Below are 21,656 nucleotides of genomic sequence, written 5' to 3'. Positions count from 1 at the left end.
CCTTATGAGGAAAGGCTGAGGGAGCTGGGTCTCTTTAGCTTGGAGAAGAGGAGACTGAGGGGTGACCTCATTAATGTTTATAAATATATAAAGGGTGGGTGTCACGAGGATGGAGCCAGGCTCTTCTCGGTGACAACCAACAGTAAGACAAGGGGTAATGGGTTCAAGCTGGAACACAAGAGGTTCCACTTAAATGTGAGAAGAAACTTCTTCTCAGTGAGGGTGACAGAACACTGGAACAGGCTGCCCAGGGGGGTTGTGGATTCTCCTTCTCTGGAGACATTCAAAACCCGCCTGGACGCCTTCCTGTGTAACCTCACCTAGGGGTTCCTGCTCTGGCAGGGGGATTGGACTAGATGATCTTTTGAGGTCCCTTCCAATCCCTAACATTCTGTGATTCTGTGATTCTGTGATTCTGTGAAAGAGCTGATTTAACCCCCAAAAAAGCATCAAGATGGTAGATCTGCTGTTTGTCTAATCTTATAAAGCTAACAAAGAATATAATTTGGAAGATTAATCAAGAAGCAATTCTGGAGGACAGAAGTTTGAGGGGAATCAGGAGAAATGGAGGGCTGTGTAATTTCCTTCAGGATACTAGAATATTTAGCAAACTCCAGATTTCTTACTATGTATTTCCTACCTAGCACACTGTAGCTGGGGCACTTCTGCAAAAACAAATGCATAAGCAGTAGTAGTCCTAGAATGAGCTAGAAACTTCTTAACCCCTACATGATATTTAGCATCATAAGGAAAAAGCAGAGGAAAAGTTATTGTGACAGTATGCTTGATTATCATAAGAGATGACAGATGGGCAACAGTTGTAATAAAAAGGGATGAAGGGCTATCAGAAAAAAAAAATGTGAGTCTGCTGAAGCTGTTATTTAGGTGTGAGGTAGACTTCTGTAGTGGTGGTACTTCATGTAGCTGTTTGGCATTCCCTAGTTAAGGTATAACAAATGTTGTTTGGTAACTTCTGCCAGCTTTCAATATGAGTGGGTTTTTTCATGAATATTCACATGACCATGTAAAAAATTGGACACATATGCCTATATTTAACAGAATTATTCCTTTTAAAGACTCAAGCTCTGCACCTGTAGACTTCACTAGCAAAAGTTCCAGGCAGTTCTGCGTTTAGCCTAGTGTCCATGGATGGTTGGAGATCTCTATCGAGTTTTTCGTTCTGTTGAGGAAGGACTTCAGGTCATAAATAAATAATCGAATGCATGATGAACCATATTTTAGAAGCCAGCAGAAACTGTCTGAGAACACTTTACGCAGAAAAAGACAGTATTCTTTTGGATTCGGCACTTCAAGTTTACTTTGCTCAGAGTTCTTGAAAGCAAGTTGCTTCTCAGAAAAGCGTAAACCATCTTTAAGGGTGCTCCATATCCAAGCAGCATTAGAATAATAATTTAGAAGGCTAGAAATCTGTGGAGTTCCAGAGTACTGCAGGCTGATCTTCTGTTCTGGAGGTTAGAGGGGAATATGTAGAATATTCCTAAAATTTCTAGCCATTACTTCTGAGGTACATTGAAAGGTCTGTATGTATTATTCCTTGACCATCTAGCCACATTTAAAGATAAAGTAGGTTATCTTTTTGAAGAACCACATAAACATTCCTTAGCAGTCTTTAATGGTATCCTGCAAAGTATGTTGATGTTTATTAAAAAATTGGTTTAAAGTTGAGGAAACATGTATCTTAGAGCACAATGAAAAAGTGTTTGAGAATCTGGAACGTGAACTAAACCCAAGACCCTATCAAAATCACTAGAATAAGCAGCTATCCCAGCCTGCTGCCATTCAGTGCTGTACAGTCATCCCCAAATCAGTTCTGAACAAGATAACAAGCAAGAAGGGCGCAGTACTTGGGTGCATTTCCGTCTTGCCTAAGAGACCTTCCCAAGAAACGGGGAATAGCACCCTAGCTTGAATGCCATATTAGCATGACAGTCCTTCTATTGTAAGAGCTGTCTTATTCAGACTTTGCCTGTGTATATTGCTTGTCTCAATCTTCAGCTTTGGTACAATGTAATATTAACAGAAAAATATACTGTTTCCCTATATGCATCTGTCTCATACTGTAAGAGATTGAAATTCTTGTCTTAAAATGTAGTTTAGAGAATCAAACTTGCTTAAAAAGTATTGGAAGTGCTGTAGTCTGTATCCTATAAAGACTGTAAGCTTTTTTCAATGTCCTCTGATGATGGGAATGTGTATTAAAGAAAGGAATCTGATGATGGGAATGTGTATTAAAGAAAGGAACAAGAAGAAGAAAAAGTCATACATGCTTGATTTCAGTGTGATCTGAATTCATTGCAGTTGCCTGAGAATAGAGGGGATGTACTGGCTAAGTATTTCATTTGTAGTGTATTTTTAATCTTATTCTACAGATTCCAGTAAGTGGGACCTCTCACTGTCACTTCTAATGTTTCAGCAGAATCAGATTCCAAATATTATTTTTCAAAAAATATTCTAAGAATTATTAATTAACTTTGCCACGCATAATGCCTTGTAATGCTATAGTGGATATTAGGTTTCCTGTTTCATAATTTTAAAAGAACACTATTGTTATATAACTGACCTTAAAAAAAAAAAAAGAGAGAGAGAAAATCCAAACCCACAATATTTTCCACGTCTTAGCATTTTTGGTTCATATTTCATGAATAATTTTTTTTCCTTGAATTCAAAAATGTTAAAAAACCCAAAAAAACCCCAACCAAATAAACAAAATCAGTTCTCTTGTTGTGGTAAAAAAGAGGCCAGGAAAAATCTAGCCCTAAAGATAACTGCTTCACAGCCTCAGAAGCATCAGAACATAGCACGCAATCATGGAGGGAAAGTGTGTGGGTAAGGGAGGTTGCTTTTGGTTTTTTTAGACCTCAACTACAGCTTTTACTACCAGGACCCTGTTATAATTTAGAGCTGGACACCTTGTTTGTGAGTGCAAGTGGCTGAGGAAAAAACAAACCTTGTTATTCCCAGATAAAGAATTTGTCTTGACGGAAATTCTCTATAGAGAAGATAAGTTTATTTCTTGCAGAAATAATGCATCCATTAAAGAGATTTCAGTATTTTTTATCATATTCTGTAAAACTTTCTTAACTCAGTAGTTAATATGATTTACATTAAAACGAAAGAAAAAAGGTAATTTTGTTGTTTTATGTCCTAGATAGGTTCCAGTTTGATTTCTAGATCCAAATTTCCTGTTAATAGTTCACATGTGAGCACTTTTTAACTTAGCAAATGCCAATGATGCAAACTAATGGAATTTGTATTTTTATAAAGCATTGCCTTTCACCGATGTGCCCAACAGATCTCTTCTTTATCTTTAATTCTGCATAAAATATGTGCAGGAGGTGGAGAACCTGTTTGTAATTCTCTCAGCAATTCTGCATCTTGGAGATGTTCGCTTTACAGCTCTGACAGACGCTGAGACAGCATTTGTGTCAGACCTGCAGCTCCTGGAACAAGGTCAGTAGGACGTGACCGTGGAGCATTGCGATCAGGGCACTTGTGCTGATCCACCGACAGATGGAAACACAGCTCCAGGGAGACAAAAAAAAAGACTACTGAAAAATTCATAATTGACTGTAGAAAGACACTATCCAATTGACTTGGATGTTTTATAAACTACAGATTTTTATGAGATGAAATAAGATACTAGTATTGCAAATTATCTAATTTGATGTCATATTTAATGCTACCATTCACCAAAATAAATTGGACAGGGCACTTTGGCCAGTCTTCTTTTAAAATGCTCTTGTGCTGCTTGTCAACAGCTGAACAATTTGCATTGAACTGAATTCCTTACATTCAAAATCTATGTCTTGTTTTTGTGCTTTGAAGTCTGCCCTCTTGGTCACTAACAAATCTCCTCAAAGTGGCTTATGGATACAGAATGTCAATAAGTAGCATACTTTCACTCTAATATGAGAGAAAGTCTGCCAAGCCCTGGGGAAAGTCCTAAGTAAGCTTTAAAGAGGAAAGCAAGCTGTAATGTGATATACGGAGACATTCAAACTTCACAAAGTGCTGATTATAGTAATCTGATTTTGTATGTTCATTAATTTTGATTATTCCTGTGACAGCACTCTTTCACTATTAAAACATAGCATCTCCATAAGAAAATCCGTTATAAAAATAAAAATGCAGTAGAGCACAAGTCAGGCATTCTTTAAATTCTCTTTTCATTTCAGTGGCAGGGATGCTGCAGGTTTCAACAGATGAGCTCGCTTCAGCCTTAACAACTGATGTTCAGTATTTTAAAGGTAATCTTTTCCAAGCTTACATTCTCATAGATCATACCCTGGTGGCCTTTTAATCCTTCTGATTTGAAAAATTTGAAAGCAGACAATTTTTGTTTCTTATTCCTTGTATGGTCTTGTAAAGTTTCTTTGAGGAATATGTAGGATTATCTGCCATGCAATGAGTCAGGCTGGGACACTGAATTAGAAATGTCTTTGTAATATGGAGTAAAGCAGTTTCACAGTCTGAGACTGACGGACTCCTAACTTGATTAATCTTCCAAAAGTGTGTCAAGATAACAGAGTAGATATTAATACCAAGAACTAAAGTCAACAGGAGTGTCCTGAAATAAAAGGAAAAAAAAAATGTTTTGAAAAAGGTCTCTCTCTGTAAAAAAAAAAAAAAGTCTCTCTCTGTAAAATGCTAGTTCTGTGTGGTACGCATACCCTTTCCTATAGAAAAAAAACCCAAAGGTACATGTTTCCAAACTGAAGATCTTGCAATTGTTGACAGTCTTCTCATCTTTCACTGAAGGCTTCAGAAAAAAAACAACACCATATATATGTTTGGCAAAGGAGAAGAAAAAAGGGTGGAACTGTAAGTAAAATTACTTAAGGTGAGCTTTACAGCATGCTTTCATCTCCGTTTTCTTCTTTCTCTCTTAGGAGACATGATTGTACGAAGACATACTATAGAGATTGCAGAATTTTACCGGGATCTCTTGGCAAAATCTCTGTATGGTCGCTTATTTAGCTTTTTAGTCAACACAATCAACTGCTGCCTTCAAAATCAAGATGAGACTGGCAGGTAGGAATGCCATTACAAACTATTAGGTGTGTCATTATCTGTTCATATCCAGATCTGTAAAAGAAACAGAATTCCGTCATTTACACCATTTTATATCATGGCAGTGATGCTTGGATCTTTAAATCACTGGCCATTCCTTCAAATTGTTTCCTCAGTAACGTATTTGTTTATTTATTTGCTTGCGTAGGGGGACATGGTACTTTATGCATTAATCTGGATTGGTGGTTAGAATTAGTAGCCTTTTAAGAGTTGATAGTACAGAATGCGCAAAGTTTTTCAACAAGCAAAAAGCTGCTCATTGTTTTTTTTAGTGCAGAATATTCTTGTTCTTTCTCCTCAAAACTATGAACTTACCACAGGGTATTAAAAAAAAATTGTTCAAGGCCTTCAAATTAATATCTAAATTTCACTGAATTAAATGTTCTAAGTATGTTCTGGATGTCTCTAGGTTATCTACTGCTAAAATCAATGTTGTTGCTGTCCAGTGTGGCTTCTTAGAAAAAATGAATGCTAGTTAATGTGTGTCAGTGGAGCAGTCAAGAAACAAACAAACAAAAAACAACAACAAAGAAGTGTCAGCAGAATCAAAGTAGCAAACTAAACAGTAGACCAGGGGTGTCAAACTCATGTTCACCGGGGGCCACATCAGCCTCACGTTTGTAGGAGTAGTTACATTTATAGAGTCCTAAAATTACATTCAGCCCTTTGAAGGCAACTGTGAGGCTGATGTGGCCCCTGGTGAAAATGGGTTTGACATCCCTGCAGTAGACCTAATTAGGTGCTCAAACAAGCTTTCTAATGAACGCTAAGTACAAGATGTCGTGGCATTATTGGTAAATGGAAATCCACAAAAGACAGATGTGGAACTTCCAAAAAAGAGTAAGTATTTTTTCCTTATATGATATCTGTCTTGACTTCATAAGACAAATATCGAGTGCCATTTTTTAGACTTGTTAAAGAGTTTGAAGGCTTCACAAGCTTGTTGTGGGGTTTGTTTTGTTTTATTTTTATTTTTTATTTCTATCCCATTTGAGGACCAATTAGTAATAAATTACATCTCTCTTCCATAGACCTAGCTAACAGAAAAAGCTACCATGCCTGAGGAACTCAGAGCTTTCTGCACATAAAAGCTTTCCGTCATTATGTATATACCATCAGAGTGCCTGGCTTCCTGCTGGAGGCAAAAGGAAGGTTTGCCAGTAATACAGAATGGTTTTACTTGTCTGCTTCTGATTGTACAGCACCTTACGATTGCAGGCACCTGGACAACCAAGCTAAAGCAACTTTCCAGTCCATGTCCTAATTTGTAGTACTGTGTCTATAACAAGGAAAGACAGTGGCATGTTGTCACATTCAGTTCTTCCCCATTCATTCCTGGGATTTACAGAACATGGGCTTAGTTTGATGCACGTCTGTGACAAACAATCCATCTCAGATATTCCTAATTACAGTGAGCTCATTTGTAGTGGCCATTGAGGAAGGGATCTAGAATCAGTATATTAAAAATCTATTAAAATTATTTGAAATAATTTTTCAATGTGTAATTTTGCAATTTGATATTTCACAGTCTTTCAGAATAGTGTGTTGTGTATCTCTGTTGTTCAGTAATGTCAACTTATAATTTCTAGGTATGGTGCGATGTTCAAATAATGAAAGTTAAACCTGTTTGTAAATTGTTTACTCTGTAGTCTCCTTTTAGTGTAATCATATGTGCCTGAGGTGACTTCTACCTTGTGGAAATACTTCTCAGTGACACTGTTTCTACCTGTGTGGTAACTTGAAGACAATGTGATGTTGTCCTAGCTAAAACAGGACAGCTGTTTGATGTTGTCAGGAATGGGGAATTTGCAGTAGTTTTATATTATACCAATGCTTGAAAAAGGGGAGTTCTTCATTTAGACTGGCTAAAGGAAGCTAACTAGCTCAGGATATACTGACAGTGCTGATAAGACATACTGAATTTCAGCAGGCGAAATTCAGCCTCAGGTCCTTTTCCAAACATGAAGCTAAATAGTTGTTGTTTTGGGGTTTTTTTAAGTGAAAATGAAGTTGACCATCCTTCATTGATATTTCAACCTTACTTGAGTTAGCTGGCTTAAGATAAGAAAATAATACCCCAACCCCAGCTTTTTTTGCTCCAGCCTAGTCATATTGTATAATTTGTAGTAGTAAATCAAGGCATAGCAGTTTAAGATGCAAGTTGGATTAATGCAAGTCATTGCATGGATCTGTGTGATATGTGGTTCAGATTTAGTTCATATACTTCTGAGCAATTCTATCAGCAGCATTTTACCTCCAGTTTGCTGGAGTTTTAGTAAACCTCTGCTTAAAGACCCACCGAAAACACTAAGTAATGTGTTAAATAAGACTGATACATTTCTGGCAAGACTTCATTCCCCCATTAGAAACTTACACAGTTACTACTTATCAGATAGAATGAAACCTTCATCAGAAACCTGGAATAAGGTTTCTGACTCAGTTCTTGTGTTGTGAGGTAGCTTAACTATCCTTCCATCCCACTTCAGTGAGAATTTATGAAGCAATAAAATTAGATTTATTGGCCTAGTAACTCTAAGAGAAATATTTGATCTTGCCATTTTTGAGGAAACTAGTTACCTGGGTTTAACTTTCACAGTGAAGCTACTCGGTCATTAATATTGATTTATATTTACCATGAAATAGCTTGTGGCTGGTTTCAGGCAAGGTAAAGTGATGATTGCCGCTAGATTTAAAGGAGAAGGAGACAATTCTATGAGAAATGCAAAGACCAAACTCTAGAGGTATTAAGTACAGAGGATAAAAGCATTGCCAGAATTCAGCAAATTCTTTGCTTTATATACTATCCAACAAATATAAAGCAATAGTTTTAATGACAGTGTTATGTGAGATAATACCCCTACAGAAATGTTGTTCTCCTTCATAAAAAGTTACTTACAATTTCGTCTAGTTAGATCTACATTATGACCATGGATGCTAGTTTGGACTGGTTGCGAGGTACCTTTGAGGTTTATTACTTTGTTCATCTTGATATTGTTTTAAAGAAACTCACTGGGGAGGAACTGCTTTTCTGTAATTGCCCTCTAGAATGAGATTAGAGGAAGCTATTACAATTTCTCACAGGTATTTATAATTTTTTTAATGTTTGTTATTTATATTCACTAATTTATACAATTATTTCCTATTCTGCTGATTTTATTATTGTGAGAATAGTCTAGGTGAACTTCTTCCCAAGTCTCTCAAATCTTCAAAGTTTGCTACTGTTTTACCTCCATTCAAATAAGTCTACTGATTTTCAGTTTTGTAGATAAAATAGACTACAGCGTTCACAGTTGCCTAAATGTGGCATTTCAAGGTACTTGATTACACGTTGGCAAAGTTGGATCTAGTGATCCAATTATTAGTAATAAAATATCTTAAGATGATTTTTTAATAACTCCTGACTCATTCTGCAACAGGACTTTACATCTATGGGGATTTAAGAGTGTCTGCGAACTATTGTGAAACACTGCTTTACTTTTCTGATGAAAACCAAGCTAATTAGGTATAAAAGCTTGAGAACATCTTAATGTTGTCTTGCCTGCCTGCTGGTAAGTAGAAGGCATGATGTTTTATTTAGTTAGCAAAGAGTTTCTGTCTTACATGGCCTGAAGATGGGGCCAATGCCGGTATGCCTGACTGTGTTACAGACAAGCAAATGAATCTACATTCAGTTATACCCTCTGTCTATATCACCAGGTCAGCCACAGGAGATTTCTGTTTCAAATAGAACATATAGAATATTTCTAAAGAGGTATTTTCCGAAAGCTTATGTATTCTCACTGTGTAATCCTTTCTCCATCAAAATTCAAATGTTGTCAGAGAGTAGCAGTAGCAACACTTAATTGGGCAAAGGCAAAAGTCTCAAGATTCTCATTTACAACCTTCTTAATACACATTATCTAATTTATAGAATGAGATGTTCTGAAATAGAAATCTTCCCAGCTTAAGAAAACAAACCAGAGCATAAAAATGCTTATTTATCTATTATTTAACCCAGTAGAGGGGTGCTGCGAATGCAAGAACAACAGAAAAGAGAGTTCCTGTTCAGAACATGAACCTGCAGCATAATGAGAATTGTCTGTATATGGGGAGGTAGGAAAATCTTTAAAATAAACAGTACAAAGCATCTAATACAATATGGTGCATAATATCTTATTTTGAGATCTGCTTTGGTCTGAATCATTTCCGGTGTTTCATTAAACAAGATGATGCCATTTTTTAAAGCATAGAACAAATTTTACTTTAAAGAGCTGGGGAAGAGTATGTGCCACTGATGAGAGGGCTATAGATCTTGAGCCTATGAGCAAAAATATTTCTCCCTTCCTGCCATACCTGTCAAGCAGCTCAAAGAAATGTTTGTCAGATGTGGAAATGTGGAACCAGTGTTTCTTTCCGCTGTGTCCAACCACTGTCTCTACCTGTACCATTTGTGCTTGGGTAAGGTCATGAAAAATTACAGTTGTTGCACAAGATGACGGAGAGATGTGGCAATGACACCAAATCTCAGCATCTTAAAAAAAATCTCAGAAAAATCTCTCTCAAAAGTCTCAGAAACTAGTTATTTTTAGTAATTGTTTGAGTGATGAACATACCCAACTGGGAGTATTCAGCCTGTTCCCTTCAAGAACTGTATTTCTGACAATGGGTGTAATCTGGCCCCCTGGGACAACTGAGGGTGTCTTAAGTAGGATTCTGAGGGTCCTCATTTGAAGGCTGGGTGATATACCTCATCTGACCCTAGAAATATTTCCTCATTAATCAGTATCACTTCTAGTTTTTCCAGATCAGACATAAGCCAGCTGACTTCCTTCCTGGTTACTGGTAGAAGTTGGAGGAAGAACGAGAAACGTTATATCTGGGGTAAATGAAAAGGCACATTAGATCATCCTACCTCAGCAGATTCACCTCACTGCTTTATGTAGGCAGATTATGAACAATTACAATGGGAATGATCCTGATGGATTTCAGAGCTGAAAACCATCTGGGATGAGAAAAGAGTGGTCAAATAGCATCCTGTAGGTTTGTCTGAAACATTGGGTCAGAAATATTGTAAATAGAGTTCTTTTCACCTTGCCAGGAATGGCAAATGGGTCAAGAGCACCTCTTGATGAATGGCAAGATGTCTGCCAAGACAGCAGATCATCAGACAAGATGTCTGGTGTATGTGTATTGTTTTTAGGAGTTGCCAAGAATTTTTATGTAGTTTCTTTATAATGCAATTGTAAAGTGTACAAGATCAAAAGGTATTTCTAGTCTATAAGGACATCTTTACAGACATGTCATTCTGAGGAAAAAGGCAAAACTGGAGATGTAAAATATTATCAGTCCAAATGCTGTAAATCATAAAAATAAGATTAGTTATGGTTAACATCCATGCCTGTTTTTCACTATTCATAAATATGTACTGGTCCAAGATATAAAAATATTCTTCAAGTATTGGCAAATTGCTATTTTTCTAATGTCTATGCTAGGAAATATTGTCAGACTTGAAATCAAATTCTGAGTCTCCACTAAAACTATAGCTGTTTTATTTATACACAGTAAATACTGGATAAATGAAACATAATGAGGGAAAGTGTCAGTGATGTTTAGTAGCCGTAAAAGAATAAAGTAAAATAAGGGGATTTTTCAGAACAAAAATTGCTCTTTTCTGCTATTTGTTCTTTTAGACACTGGTGACATGCCATTTCATTTGTAAACATGGGCTCATTCATGCTTTATTTTGCCTTGGGAATCTCTGCTATGCTTAATCTAAGGAAAGTAATTTTGCTGGAATTAATATGATTAACAGCTAGTCAAGAAGAACATGTATGGATCCTCTGTTTGAGAAGAGAAGTGGTATAAAACAGAGGAAGACAGGAAGGGAGGGAGGGAGAAAGGAAGGAAGAAGGGAAAGAAATTTGTAGCCACATATAAAACAACACTTTTAATTTTGATGTTCTGCTGTGTGTTGCTATTTAATTTTCAAAATATGGGCCATAATTTAATACAGAAAATTACTGTAATGGTTGGTGAGATTTTGCAAATAAATGCCACAATGTAGTAATAAATAAATGTCACTTTTGTAGAGGATACAGAGCCTTGTTCTGTTACACTTGCCCTGTAGGCAAGATATTAATTATGTAAAACCTCCAGCTCTTTTCATGTAGTGTCTGCATCTTCTAATAATACAGAGCCAAGATTATCAGGTGGAGTTCACAAAAAAACCTGGGATGACATGTTTTCCTGTCAACAAATGCATCTTCAGCAAATCAAGATATTTCTTGGAAATATAACAGTTTTGATAAGGAATGTTATTTGAGGTAGGCAATAGGCTGACTGCTAAGGCTTTACCTGGAATTTTAGAAAGTAGGGCCAGATTCCTCTTTTATCTGATTCATTAAGTTAGTTTGTTTAGGTCTCTTCCTTATGCGAATGTTTATGTACTCTTTGAGAAAAAGTAAGACAGACTAATTTGACAAAATAACAGTCATGGCACTCAACGGGGATGTAAGCAATCCAGCCTCTAATCTATTCATTGAATCAGACAGAGAAGAGATAAGTTGTTCTATCCATGTTAAGTAGTTGTTAATAATCGTGAAATATGCAATATTTCACTGTTTGCAATATTACATAGCAGTTCAGGTTTTGCCTCTTTATAAGGAAAGCTATAGATAGATGACAATATAGTCAAATAAGAATGAAAACTTATCAAGTATCCTGAAATTCCAAACTGCTTTTTTCCCCAAAACTTATTTAAATAACATGGTAGTTCTGGCTTTTCAATATTAGTCTGAGATAGTTTGTTTTCAAAATGTCTAATTCTTCTTTATAGAAATGGACTGGTTTTGTGGAAAACACATTTTGACAAGGAATGTACACCCATATCTAGTCAGGAACACTTGAGAATGAGGCTTACATTTTAAAATACAATTTAAATTGCACTCATTGCTAGAACATGGAGGTGGTGATATATCTTTATGCTTCTTGTAGAAATTCCCTTGGAGGCTAATCGACCTCACAATAACCTCTCCTGCTGAACAAAGTCATTCTAGACTAGATTTATTACGCAAGTTTCTATGTCTGACATTTATGCATATAGCTAGTCTTGTGACCATCAGTAATGCGTTGAAGTAGTATGCCTTAGAAATGAAGACAAACTTCTTGGATGTGATTTCTGAAGGAGGCTCTGCTTGTCCCAGAGGGTTGTTTTTCCTAGCTTGTTTTTTAGCACTCATTTTTTAAATGATTTTACTTTTTGTCGTTTGTTATATGGGAATTTATTTTCAGGGTTGGATCCTCGCCTAATTAAATGGTAGTGTTTACAATTACTGTAATAGAACAATAGTAAAGTACTTCAACAGTGGATCACCTTTTTTTCCTTTACGTCTATATCCAAATATACACAGATTTAGATATAGAAGAAACATGGAACAAGGAAGGAAAATGTGGAAGAAAAAGTAGATTTCAGAAATAGCAGTCTGCAATATTATTTCTATGCATATAACCACATACATTTACGAATTATGTTAGCAAAGAGAAAAGAAAACTCATCTGCTTTAGAAAGTGCCCATCTCCTTTCTCAGGAAGCCGAATGATTTTTCTTTGCTGATTTTTCCTGTTCCAGAAGGCCATTGGCTATAGTGCAAGGTCTTTCGTCCTACTGGCAGATCATTTCACTCTGGAGAAAGTCCCACTGTATTCACATAGGCAAACTGTAACAAAGTTTTTACTTTAACCCTCTTTTTATGTTCTCTGTCTGATAGTACAGTGACAAAAATAAAGAAGAACCCCAGCCTCAGTGAGCCCAGCACTTTCATATACAGTTCTGAAATCCTTCCAAAGCAGGCAACAGGATATCCCAAAACATTCATTTTACTCCCCATAGCAAACTTAGTTTCTTCTTCAGATCAGGTTTACCGTGACTTAGTCCCAAGTACAGAATAACAACATCTCTCTCCTTTTCCTGTGTCTCCTCTCCGAATCACAGGTGACTGCCCTGCCCTAATCCTTCCACTGGGCCAAAGTAAAAGCCCTTCTTGAATGCAAGCAGTGGCACATGACAAATTAGATGCACTGCCAACAAGTGTTCTTTTATATATACAGAGAAGAAACGTCCGTCTTCTTCATGCCCAAATCCTGACCGGTCTTTCCGCTAAGAAATGTAACCTCTTGTGCAGCCTAAGCTTGCAGCCTCTACTTGATGCTGGCACAGAGAGGACTTTGGCTTAACAGGTTTCTCGTGAAGTACCTTTAGTAGGAACAGTTCTTACTGTCAAAGAAGTATAAACTGGAAGGGGTAACTGAGTGCAACAAGGTGATTTTGAAACTTCCTCTAAACAGGTATCCCTCATCTGAGTGAACAGGTACCTACACCTTTAAAAACTAGACTTTCAAGAAGCTAAGATGTTTTCCTTCTCTTTCAAATTTAATTTTCAAAGTGGCTGCTGAAACAACCTTAAACCATGCTTTTTAATTCATGTTCTATGTAATAGGTTGATGAGTAGAACTTTGATTCTTCTGCATACATTGTCTGCTTGTGTATTCCGTACCATGTTTGACATACAGCCTGCTTTTGTCCTAGAACAGAAATACTTTTGTCAGAAACAACAGATATATGAGTCACTTGCTTGAATTCTTAGTATCTGTAATATCTTTTTTCCCCAGTGACCAGGTATTTGAAATTGGAGTACTGGATATTTTTGGATTTGAAGAATTTCAGAAGAATACTTTCGAACAGGTAGGTGGCTATGTTTTGCTGAATTTACTGTAATTGCTAATGTTAATTCTTCTATTAACATTTTGAGTTTTAGCAAAACTGAGTGTTTTGATCAGCATATAAACATACATGGAGGCAAAAATTAGCTCTTAAAATATTTTTTCCCATTTTGCCTATAGGGATGTGAATTAAAATCTGGGCTTTGTACAGTTATTCATAATTTCAAAAGAAGCTAATAAACATCTACCACAATTATTTGTAAGGGGAGTAGCATCAGCACTGAAAGACAAACTGAGGAAAATGTTTAGTGTTGTCTGTTTTCATGCTTGTGGAAACGATACTTCAACTAGGTCAGTGAGCAGGAGAACAATACACTGGATTGGAAGAAAGATCAAAAGGTCTTCAGATGCCTTGGAGAAAAAATAGAGTGAAAATGCTACATTATGTTAAGTGCCATTACAAGCAGATTCACCTTTGTGTAACTTTTCATCATGTGACTTTTTAAACAATTGAATTACATCCATGGAAAATAAATTAAATTTTAGCTCGCCGAATGCTTTGAAGTCCATTTATATATCAAACATTTTTTTGAAAATTATGGAACTGTTTGCCCACCCTCAATATTAGTCTCTGAATACCAAAGCTCTTGTGAATTATGTATTTCAGAACGCCTTAGCAACTCTACGCAACACACTGAAAGAGATGTCTAAGTTATTGTTCAGTTGTTCATTCATTCTGTAATACAGTAGAAGAAAATCAAAGCACAGAAAAGAATAGACACGGCGTTAGCAACAACAAAGGTCCTATTGTTGTTTGAAATCAGAATTTGTGCCTTCATCCCAGTCAGTCCATTGTTTTATACCTCAACTTTCTCCTTTGAGTGAAAAAAAAGTCACAGAGCCATATTAGTTCAGTTTGTGTAGCATCACTACCCAGGTTCCAAACGTTTGAAAGCATAAACAGCATGAGTTTACCTCTACCTTCAAAAGAGAACGTAAGAATGAAATAAAACATATTCCAGTTCCCCTCTCACAGAACTATTTTTGCTGTTACAGTTCTACCTTCCTTGAATGTTTCCTGGATTAAGGACTCTTGATGTATGCCAATATTCCCAGTCATTTACTCAGTGTGAATGTCTACTTTGGGGCAAGATGTCAAATAAAAACAACAACAACAACAACAACAATAATAATAATAATAATAATAATAATAATAATAATAATAATAATAATAATAATAGTAATAATAATAATAATAATAAACATTTTAACAGATTGAATCTATGCAAAAAAACTAAAACCAACTAAACAAAAAAACCTCAAACATAAAATCTATTGATAAATAAGAATGAGGTGTTCTATTGATTTTATACGCATCTCAAAAGAGACGGGTGAATCTTGGGACTTATAGGTTGTTTTCCCTTGACTCTGTTTTCTGTTGGTTTTGGTCATTAAACTCATGTAAGTTCTACAACTGACATAATGAAATACGATGAATTCCAATTTCTGGGGTAAGTCATTTTCTGCTTAGTGACTGCAGAAGATGTTTGAAGATAAAAAGCGAGAAAAAGAAAAATGAGTAAGAAGTAATTATTTTATGATTTCTGCATAGCAAGCGTGATAATTTCAAGATCAACTTTCCATTTTTATTTTATTTTTTCTAAATATATTTCAAGAGACACTATCCCTCCACCTGGACTGAATGCATTTTGTTGAGTAATATTGAGTAATACTCTGAGTCATTGCCTCAGGAACTACCAAACTCCAATCCTGAAAAGACAGAATAGACTTGAGGGGATTACAGAGTTCATTTTTAAATGAACTCTTTAATGTGATTAACATGTCTGATTCCTGAAGTGATACGTTGCTTCATCAATGAAGAAAAAAGTTTGTTGCCCCCACATGGCACAATGTCATCATGCAGCCATACCCAAAAGAGCCTGCACTCAAAAGCTCAAGCTGTCTCGCGGTCTAGCCTAGTTCAGTGTTCTGCCTGGGCTCATTAACCCTGGTGATAAACAGGCTTGTTAGCCCGGATAGAGCCCTCATGCAAAACATTGCACCATGGCTGCAAACATTTCCAGTTTCAAGGCCTGAGACTGCGGAGCCTTAAGTGTTACAGCCAAATAGTGGAGGAGCCATAAAAATTACTTTTTCATCACATTTAGATTAACATATTAGAGAATGATGTTATAGAAGTAATTTGGAGAAAATGAACCTTTTGTTTCAAATTACTGTAAGACAAGGCATTATTTGTGATGTATGTTTGCCCGCTTTCTTGAAAAAAAAAAAAAAATTAGAACTGTTTTCAAGAAAGATTAAAACCTCCTGACTGCCCAAGTCTGGGGGCATTCCAAGCAGCTGTGTGAATCTCTCTGAGGCTTCAAATCAGGTCAGTTGATAGTTTAATATCATAATTAAGAGAACAATATGATACTAAATCACGTCATTTTAATAGACTGCATTTAACTCCTTAGCATGTTTCCTTCAGTTAATGCTGCTGAGACTTCATTTAATTTTGTCATGTGACCTTTCCTAGCCAAAACAGCCATTACAGGATATATTTTTTATAAAATTACATTGCCTTAGCCATGAGACCGTTTCTAGCTATCCAAATGTAAGCTCATGTTGCCTGTTTTGTGGATGGATGGATATGAATAGATAAAAGTTACATGACAACTTTTCTACAGGCTTTGCAGTCTCAGTAATAGCAGATGGGGAGGTCACACACACCAGTGTCTGCATTCGGGCAGTCCAAAGGGGCATTCCAATACTTTATTTTATGCAGAAGAAATCAGCCTTCTTTGGTTTTGCGGGTCCAGAGCATAGGTCAGGGGTGTCAAACTCATTTTCACCGGGGGCCACATCAGCCTCGTGATGGCCTTCGAAGGGCCGCATGTAATTTTAGGCGTGTACATTCCGCCCTTTGAAGGCAACCGTGAGGCTCCTGTGGCCCCTGGTGAAAATGAGTTTGACGTCCCTGGCATAGGTGGATGGTCCTGCTCACTTCTGTCATCGCCTGTGGAGCAGGTGGCTCCTGGTGCACCCTGAGCTCTGATACTACGTAGGGACTTGAATGCAGAACCTCCCACTGCAGCTCCCAGTGCTGGGGCATTCCTTATCCCCTGTAGGATGAGGGACCGTGCTTTACTGTCTTAATTCAGCCTTTAACAGGGAAAAATAACATGATATATTTTAAAGTTAGATTGTTGCTAGTGCCCATACACAGGAAGGTTTTAACATCCTTGTTGTGGAGCAGCAAGAACCAGCTGATCCTTGGCATCAGGGAGCTGGGCACCAGGAGGACCCCAGGGCCAGCCATGCCCTCCCTGATGGGCACCATCCCACAGGACTTGAGCATGATGGGCAGAGACAGGGCCTGGAACGGTGCCCATCGGCAGCCCTGACATGGCAAGGAGCGAGCCAGGCCTGGGATCCTGTCAGGAGAAGCTGGAGATGGGGGTGGAACCTGGCACTGCCATGTTGTCACCCGGGAGTGGGCCCATGGATGGGGGATCCCAGGCAAAGCTGAGCGGGGCTGGAAGATCCTACTCCCACCCTCAGGGGCCTGGCAATGCCATGTTTTAATTTGTTCTTTGATACGGTTCCCGTGGATCTTACACACTGTGTGGCTTTTGTCATGGTGTATCCCTGTTCCCTCGCAGTCTCTTTGGTCTTTTTTCCAGTCTGGACCCATTTTTTTTTTTCATATTGTCTTTGCAGTGTTCCAGTCAGACACTGGAAAACCAGTATTACTCAGTTTTAAGATTGGCTTATCATGTACCTGACATGAAAGTGTTTATTTTTTCTTTATTCTTTTATGGTAGACACTTTTTTCACCAAAAATAAAATCATTTATCTAAAATTGAGATTCCCAGCTCGATTCAGTTTGTGATTGATTGCTAAAATGCTGCACATTTTTTAACTGATATCTTACTTTTCCACAGCAGCACTCTTTTTTAATCCTATAGTACTTACATACTTCTGAGAAAGTGATTATCAGCCTTAGGTTTAATAATATTTTCTGAGTACAACCTCAGCAAATAGAAGATGATTCTTCCTTCCACTATATTAGAATTACGTTTTTGAGAAATGCCAGAGCACATCCTTGCAAATCAAACCTGGCATTGTAGCTTCGTCATCTTGGCCCGTAACATGTGGCTCGATAGATGTGTTGATATGACAGCTGTAAGCTCTACTCCATGCTCTGAATACCCATCCCTTGAGAGAGCTAATTCTTCTGCATGACCAAAGGATGTAAATGAGCTTTCCAAAGGGTGTTTCCATCCATCTATCGTTTGTCACTGACTGACAGTCACCAAATTTTCTTTTCACAAATTCCCTTTTTTTGCCTATGCATTTTCAAATAGTTTTTTCTAGAAAGTGAAGACCAGAAAAATTTCAGGAGTCATAGGTTCTTTTTTGTCTTCAGAGTACAGTACAATTTTGGTATTCTACCTAAATTTGAATTTACAGTACCCTTAATAATACTAACTGGTCAAATGTAGTGACAGAAATCAAGCTACCACTGTCTAATGTGATGAATACTTATTGCTTTTACCAAATTCCACTATATTATTTTCCTAATTCTACAATTTGGATGATTCTGCAAGTTCAAGAAGTACTTTTTAATGAAGACTTGGGCAAAAAGTCTTGGTCTTCTTCTCTGGAGACATTCAAAACCCGCCTGGACGCCTTCCTGTGTAACCTCATCTGGGTGTTCCTGCTCTGGCAGGGGGATTGGACTACATGATCTTTCGAGGTCCCTTCCAATCCCTAACATTCTGTGATTCTGTGAAAAAGATGATCTATTTGTTTTTGCTGAGACATGATAGTGAGTTAGGATTAGAAAGGAAGATAGACAGAGGATTTCTTACAGAAGAGACCTACAATGGAGCCTTTAAGAGGCATGCAGAACCCAGTTTAACAATGTTTACTGAGAAAAAGTACCATACGTAATATTGAGTGATGCTGTAAGATAAAGCAAATATACAACGCTTAAAGGTATTCCCACAACATTGTGTTTTATTTTATTACTACTATATTTCTATCTAATTTTTATGGGTGCAATTAAATGCATGTTTTAAAAATGTAGTTTTCTGAATTTTTCCTATCTTTGGGCAGAAAATATGTCATTGTTGTGTACAATACCTCACATGACATGGAGCAAAAGAAGTTGGGTTAGCAAAGCTAGTTTAGTTCATTTTCATCTGATTTCTACATTTCAGCTCTTTTAATTATTATGTCAACCTGTGTCGAGCTTTTAATTTGAAACAGTCATTTTATTAACTTTTCCCAGCAGGTCGTATAAAACATTGAAATGGAGAAAGATATGATCAGAATGTCTTGCTTTTCAGCAGTCCCTGGCTGGTCTCCTGGTTCTCGTTCCGCAGAGCTGTTGCTCACAGCCACTGCTAGAGAGAGCAGCTTTGGAGCAGCTTGCACTTTGTATTAAGATAAGCGCTTCAGCTTGCTTTCTGCTCTGGTTTGCAGAACCTTACTGTCATTGTGGCAAGTCTGCCACTCTGAATGTCAGTATTTGCTTATATTAGTAAAAAGCACACCAGTGTATGCTATAATATACCAATAAGTAGAATTTTTTTTTTCTTTACCAGCCCAGCATGTTATGTATGAATATTTTAACAAAATGTTATGTCTTTTACTTCTGGCAGTTAAAACTAAAGCTATTTATCAGACTTTTTAAAGATATGACTAAGAGTCTTTCCCTTCAGCTTGAACTATCTAGTTTAGTATATTAACTTTGCTCACAGACAGGTCCTCAAGTACATTTTTTTAATGTATTTTAGGAGATTGGCACGTGATAAAAAGTAAACTTGAGTTTATAGTGATTTTGTCATGTTCTCTTATGGTAAAATATACCCATGTAAAGTTAAACAACATGTTTTTTTAAACAACTCATTTGCAAATAAAGACACACATAACGTGTTGTTTTAAGGCTTTACATATCCTGTGAAGTATAAGCTTGTAATTCTATGTCTGCCTTCTAAAATAATGTTAAGAAGATTCTGAAAAGATTTTGTAATTAGAATTAGAATTTGAAAAGTGATCAATAAAGCGTATTTTTCCTGCCATGAAGTTAAAAAGGTGTCTTTTTTCCATAAAATAAATAGATAGTGTAAGTCAATTGTGTACTTTCATTGTTAATAAAATGAGATAACAACCTGAATCTCTAGAAATCCCGGTTTTAAAAAATGGTGGTTTTATTCAAGGCTGTCTTCTCTCCACTATCATCCGTTGGTAAAGACAGTTAATAGCAGACATTTGGTTATAAAATGGAGGTTTTGTTTTATTTCTTCCTACTGTTATTCACACTGGTCTATTTCATTGTATAGCAAGTACAAGTTGACTCTACCAGCATGAGGTGTTAATGGAAAATTCAGGCAGCTATTACACATTTCTTGGGTTCTTTTCCCTCATCTGATTGTTAAGCCATGTACTTCTAGGACTGATTTAAATATTTCATTTTTTTAATATGACTTGCTGGTGGAATTGCTTTTACACTCTTTATTCATAAAAGATACAGTTTGTGGCCAAAACAAATATGTGGCTAGTTTAGTCTGAGAAGAGACTTGCATGCAAGCATTACTTGCATCATTCCTCATATTAAGGGTTCTTCCACCCTTTTAGGATTTTCTGTTTTCTTAATTTCTTAGTGATAGTTAGTAAGCATTGGAGGAGATTTTAGAATTTCCCACTAAAATTTCCACTTTAATAGAAATAAAACAGTTAAAACATTTATTCCACAAAATTATTAAATATTTACTTTTTTGCAGATTGTGTGTTTGAATAAGATATGAAAGGTCTCAAAATAAGCTGGTACAACTCCCACCTGTTTTTAATTGAAACTCAGATTCCTGTTGAACTATTTATTTTGCAAAAGTGGCACTACACCTCTTATAAGGCAATGAAAGGAAATATTTGAGAGGCTTTTATATTATTTCTCTCTCCAAACTTTGAACTTTGCTATTGAAGGCCATTTTCTTGCCGGCCTTCCCTCAGAATATCAATAAAGTGGAGAGAAGCATCCAGTAAAATGTCTCTGGTTGTTTTATAACATACCTTTGGACAAAGCACAACGAGTTCTTCAGAGACTGCTTTAGACTTCAGTGACATTATATGTGGAAGCAGAGCCGGAATGTCTTTGTCAGCTTTGAAGTAACTACAGAGTCAGGATCCTAACCAAATATGTAGTTATTTTTTCTAAAAGCACATTGCCTCTGTGTAGTCTTCCTGAACATAAACTGCAGAAGAATATTAAGTGTACCGATTTATATGTAGAGCTCTCCTACTTCAATCAATAGAATTAGTCTAAATTTGCACTATATTTGATAATGCTGGTATTTGATAATTCTTATGTGGAATTCACAATGAAATGTACAGGCAGAAAACTGTTTATTCCCGATTTAATACTAATAGCTGTTAACATGTAAATTTCCCTGGGGTCTTGCAAATCTGTGGTCTGCCGAGAGATAACATATTGTGGATTGACATTTCATCAAATTCAATATCAGACATGCAGTAAAACCCACATCGATGAATTATCCAGTAAACTTCTAATACTATTTTTTTTTCATTTTACAATAGCTGTGTGTCAACATGACCAATGAGAAGATACACCAGTACATCAATGAAGTACTTTTCCTACAAGAGCAAGCAGAATGTGTACAAGAAGGAGTTACCATGGAAACGGTGTATTCTCCTGCTAACCATACTGCAGCCTTGGATTTTTTCTTTCAGGTAGTTTTCAGATCCCTTTTACACCATGTATATTTATACACAGCCTCTGCATGTTAGACTAATACAAACTTTTGCCTGATTTATGAGTCTGTAGAGAAGGTTATGGTTGC

The 21,656-nt window shown here is 36.7% G+C and overlaps 1 protein-coding gene across 2 annotated transcripts in view; it reads left to right on the top strand.

Annotated features, from left to right (window-relative positions):
• The window catches only part of MYO16 (myosin XVI), a 297,728-nt gene that overhangs the window by 171,518 nt on the left and 104,554 nt on the right, over positions 1-21,656 (top strand). For both annotated transcript variants that reach the window (XM_065626752.1, XM_065626751.1), the window contains exons 18-22: positions 3,354-3,471; positions 4,197-4,268; positions 4,911-5,052; positions 13,738-13,810; positions 21,394-21,546. In XM_065626752.1, the coding sequence (XP_065482824.1) occupies positions 3,354-3,471; positions 4,197-4,268; positions 4,911-5,052; positions 13,738-13,810; positions 21,394-21,546 (558 nt within the window). The remainder of the gene's footprint in view (positions 1-3,353; positions 3,472-4,196; positions 4,269-4,910; positions 5,053-13,737; positions 13,811-21,393; positions 21,547-21,656) is intronic.

The sequence above is a fragment of the Caloenas nicobarica genome, chromosome 1 (genome assembly GCF_036013445.1).
Source record: "Caloenas nicobarica isolate bCalNic1 chromosome 1, bCalNic1.hap1, whole genome shotgun sequence".
Lineage (NCBI taxonomy): Eukaryota > Metazoa > Chordata > Aves > Columbiformes > Columbidae > Caloenas > Caloenas nicobarica.
This window is presented reverse-complemented; position numbering and strand designations above follow the sequence as displayed.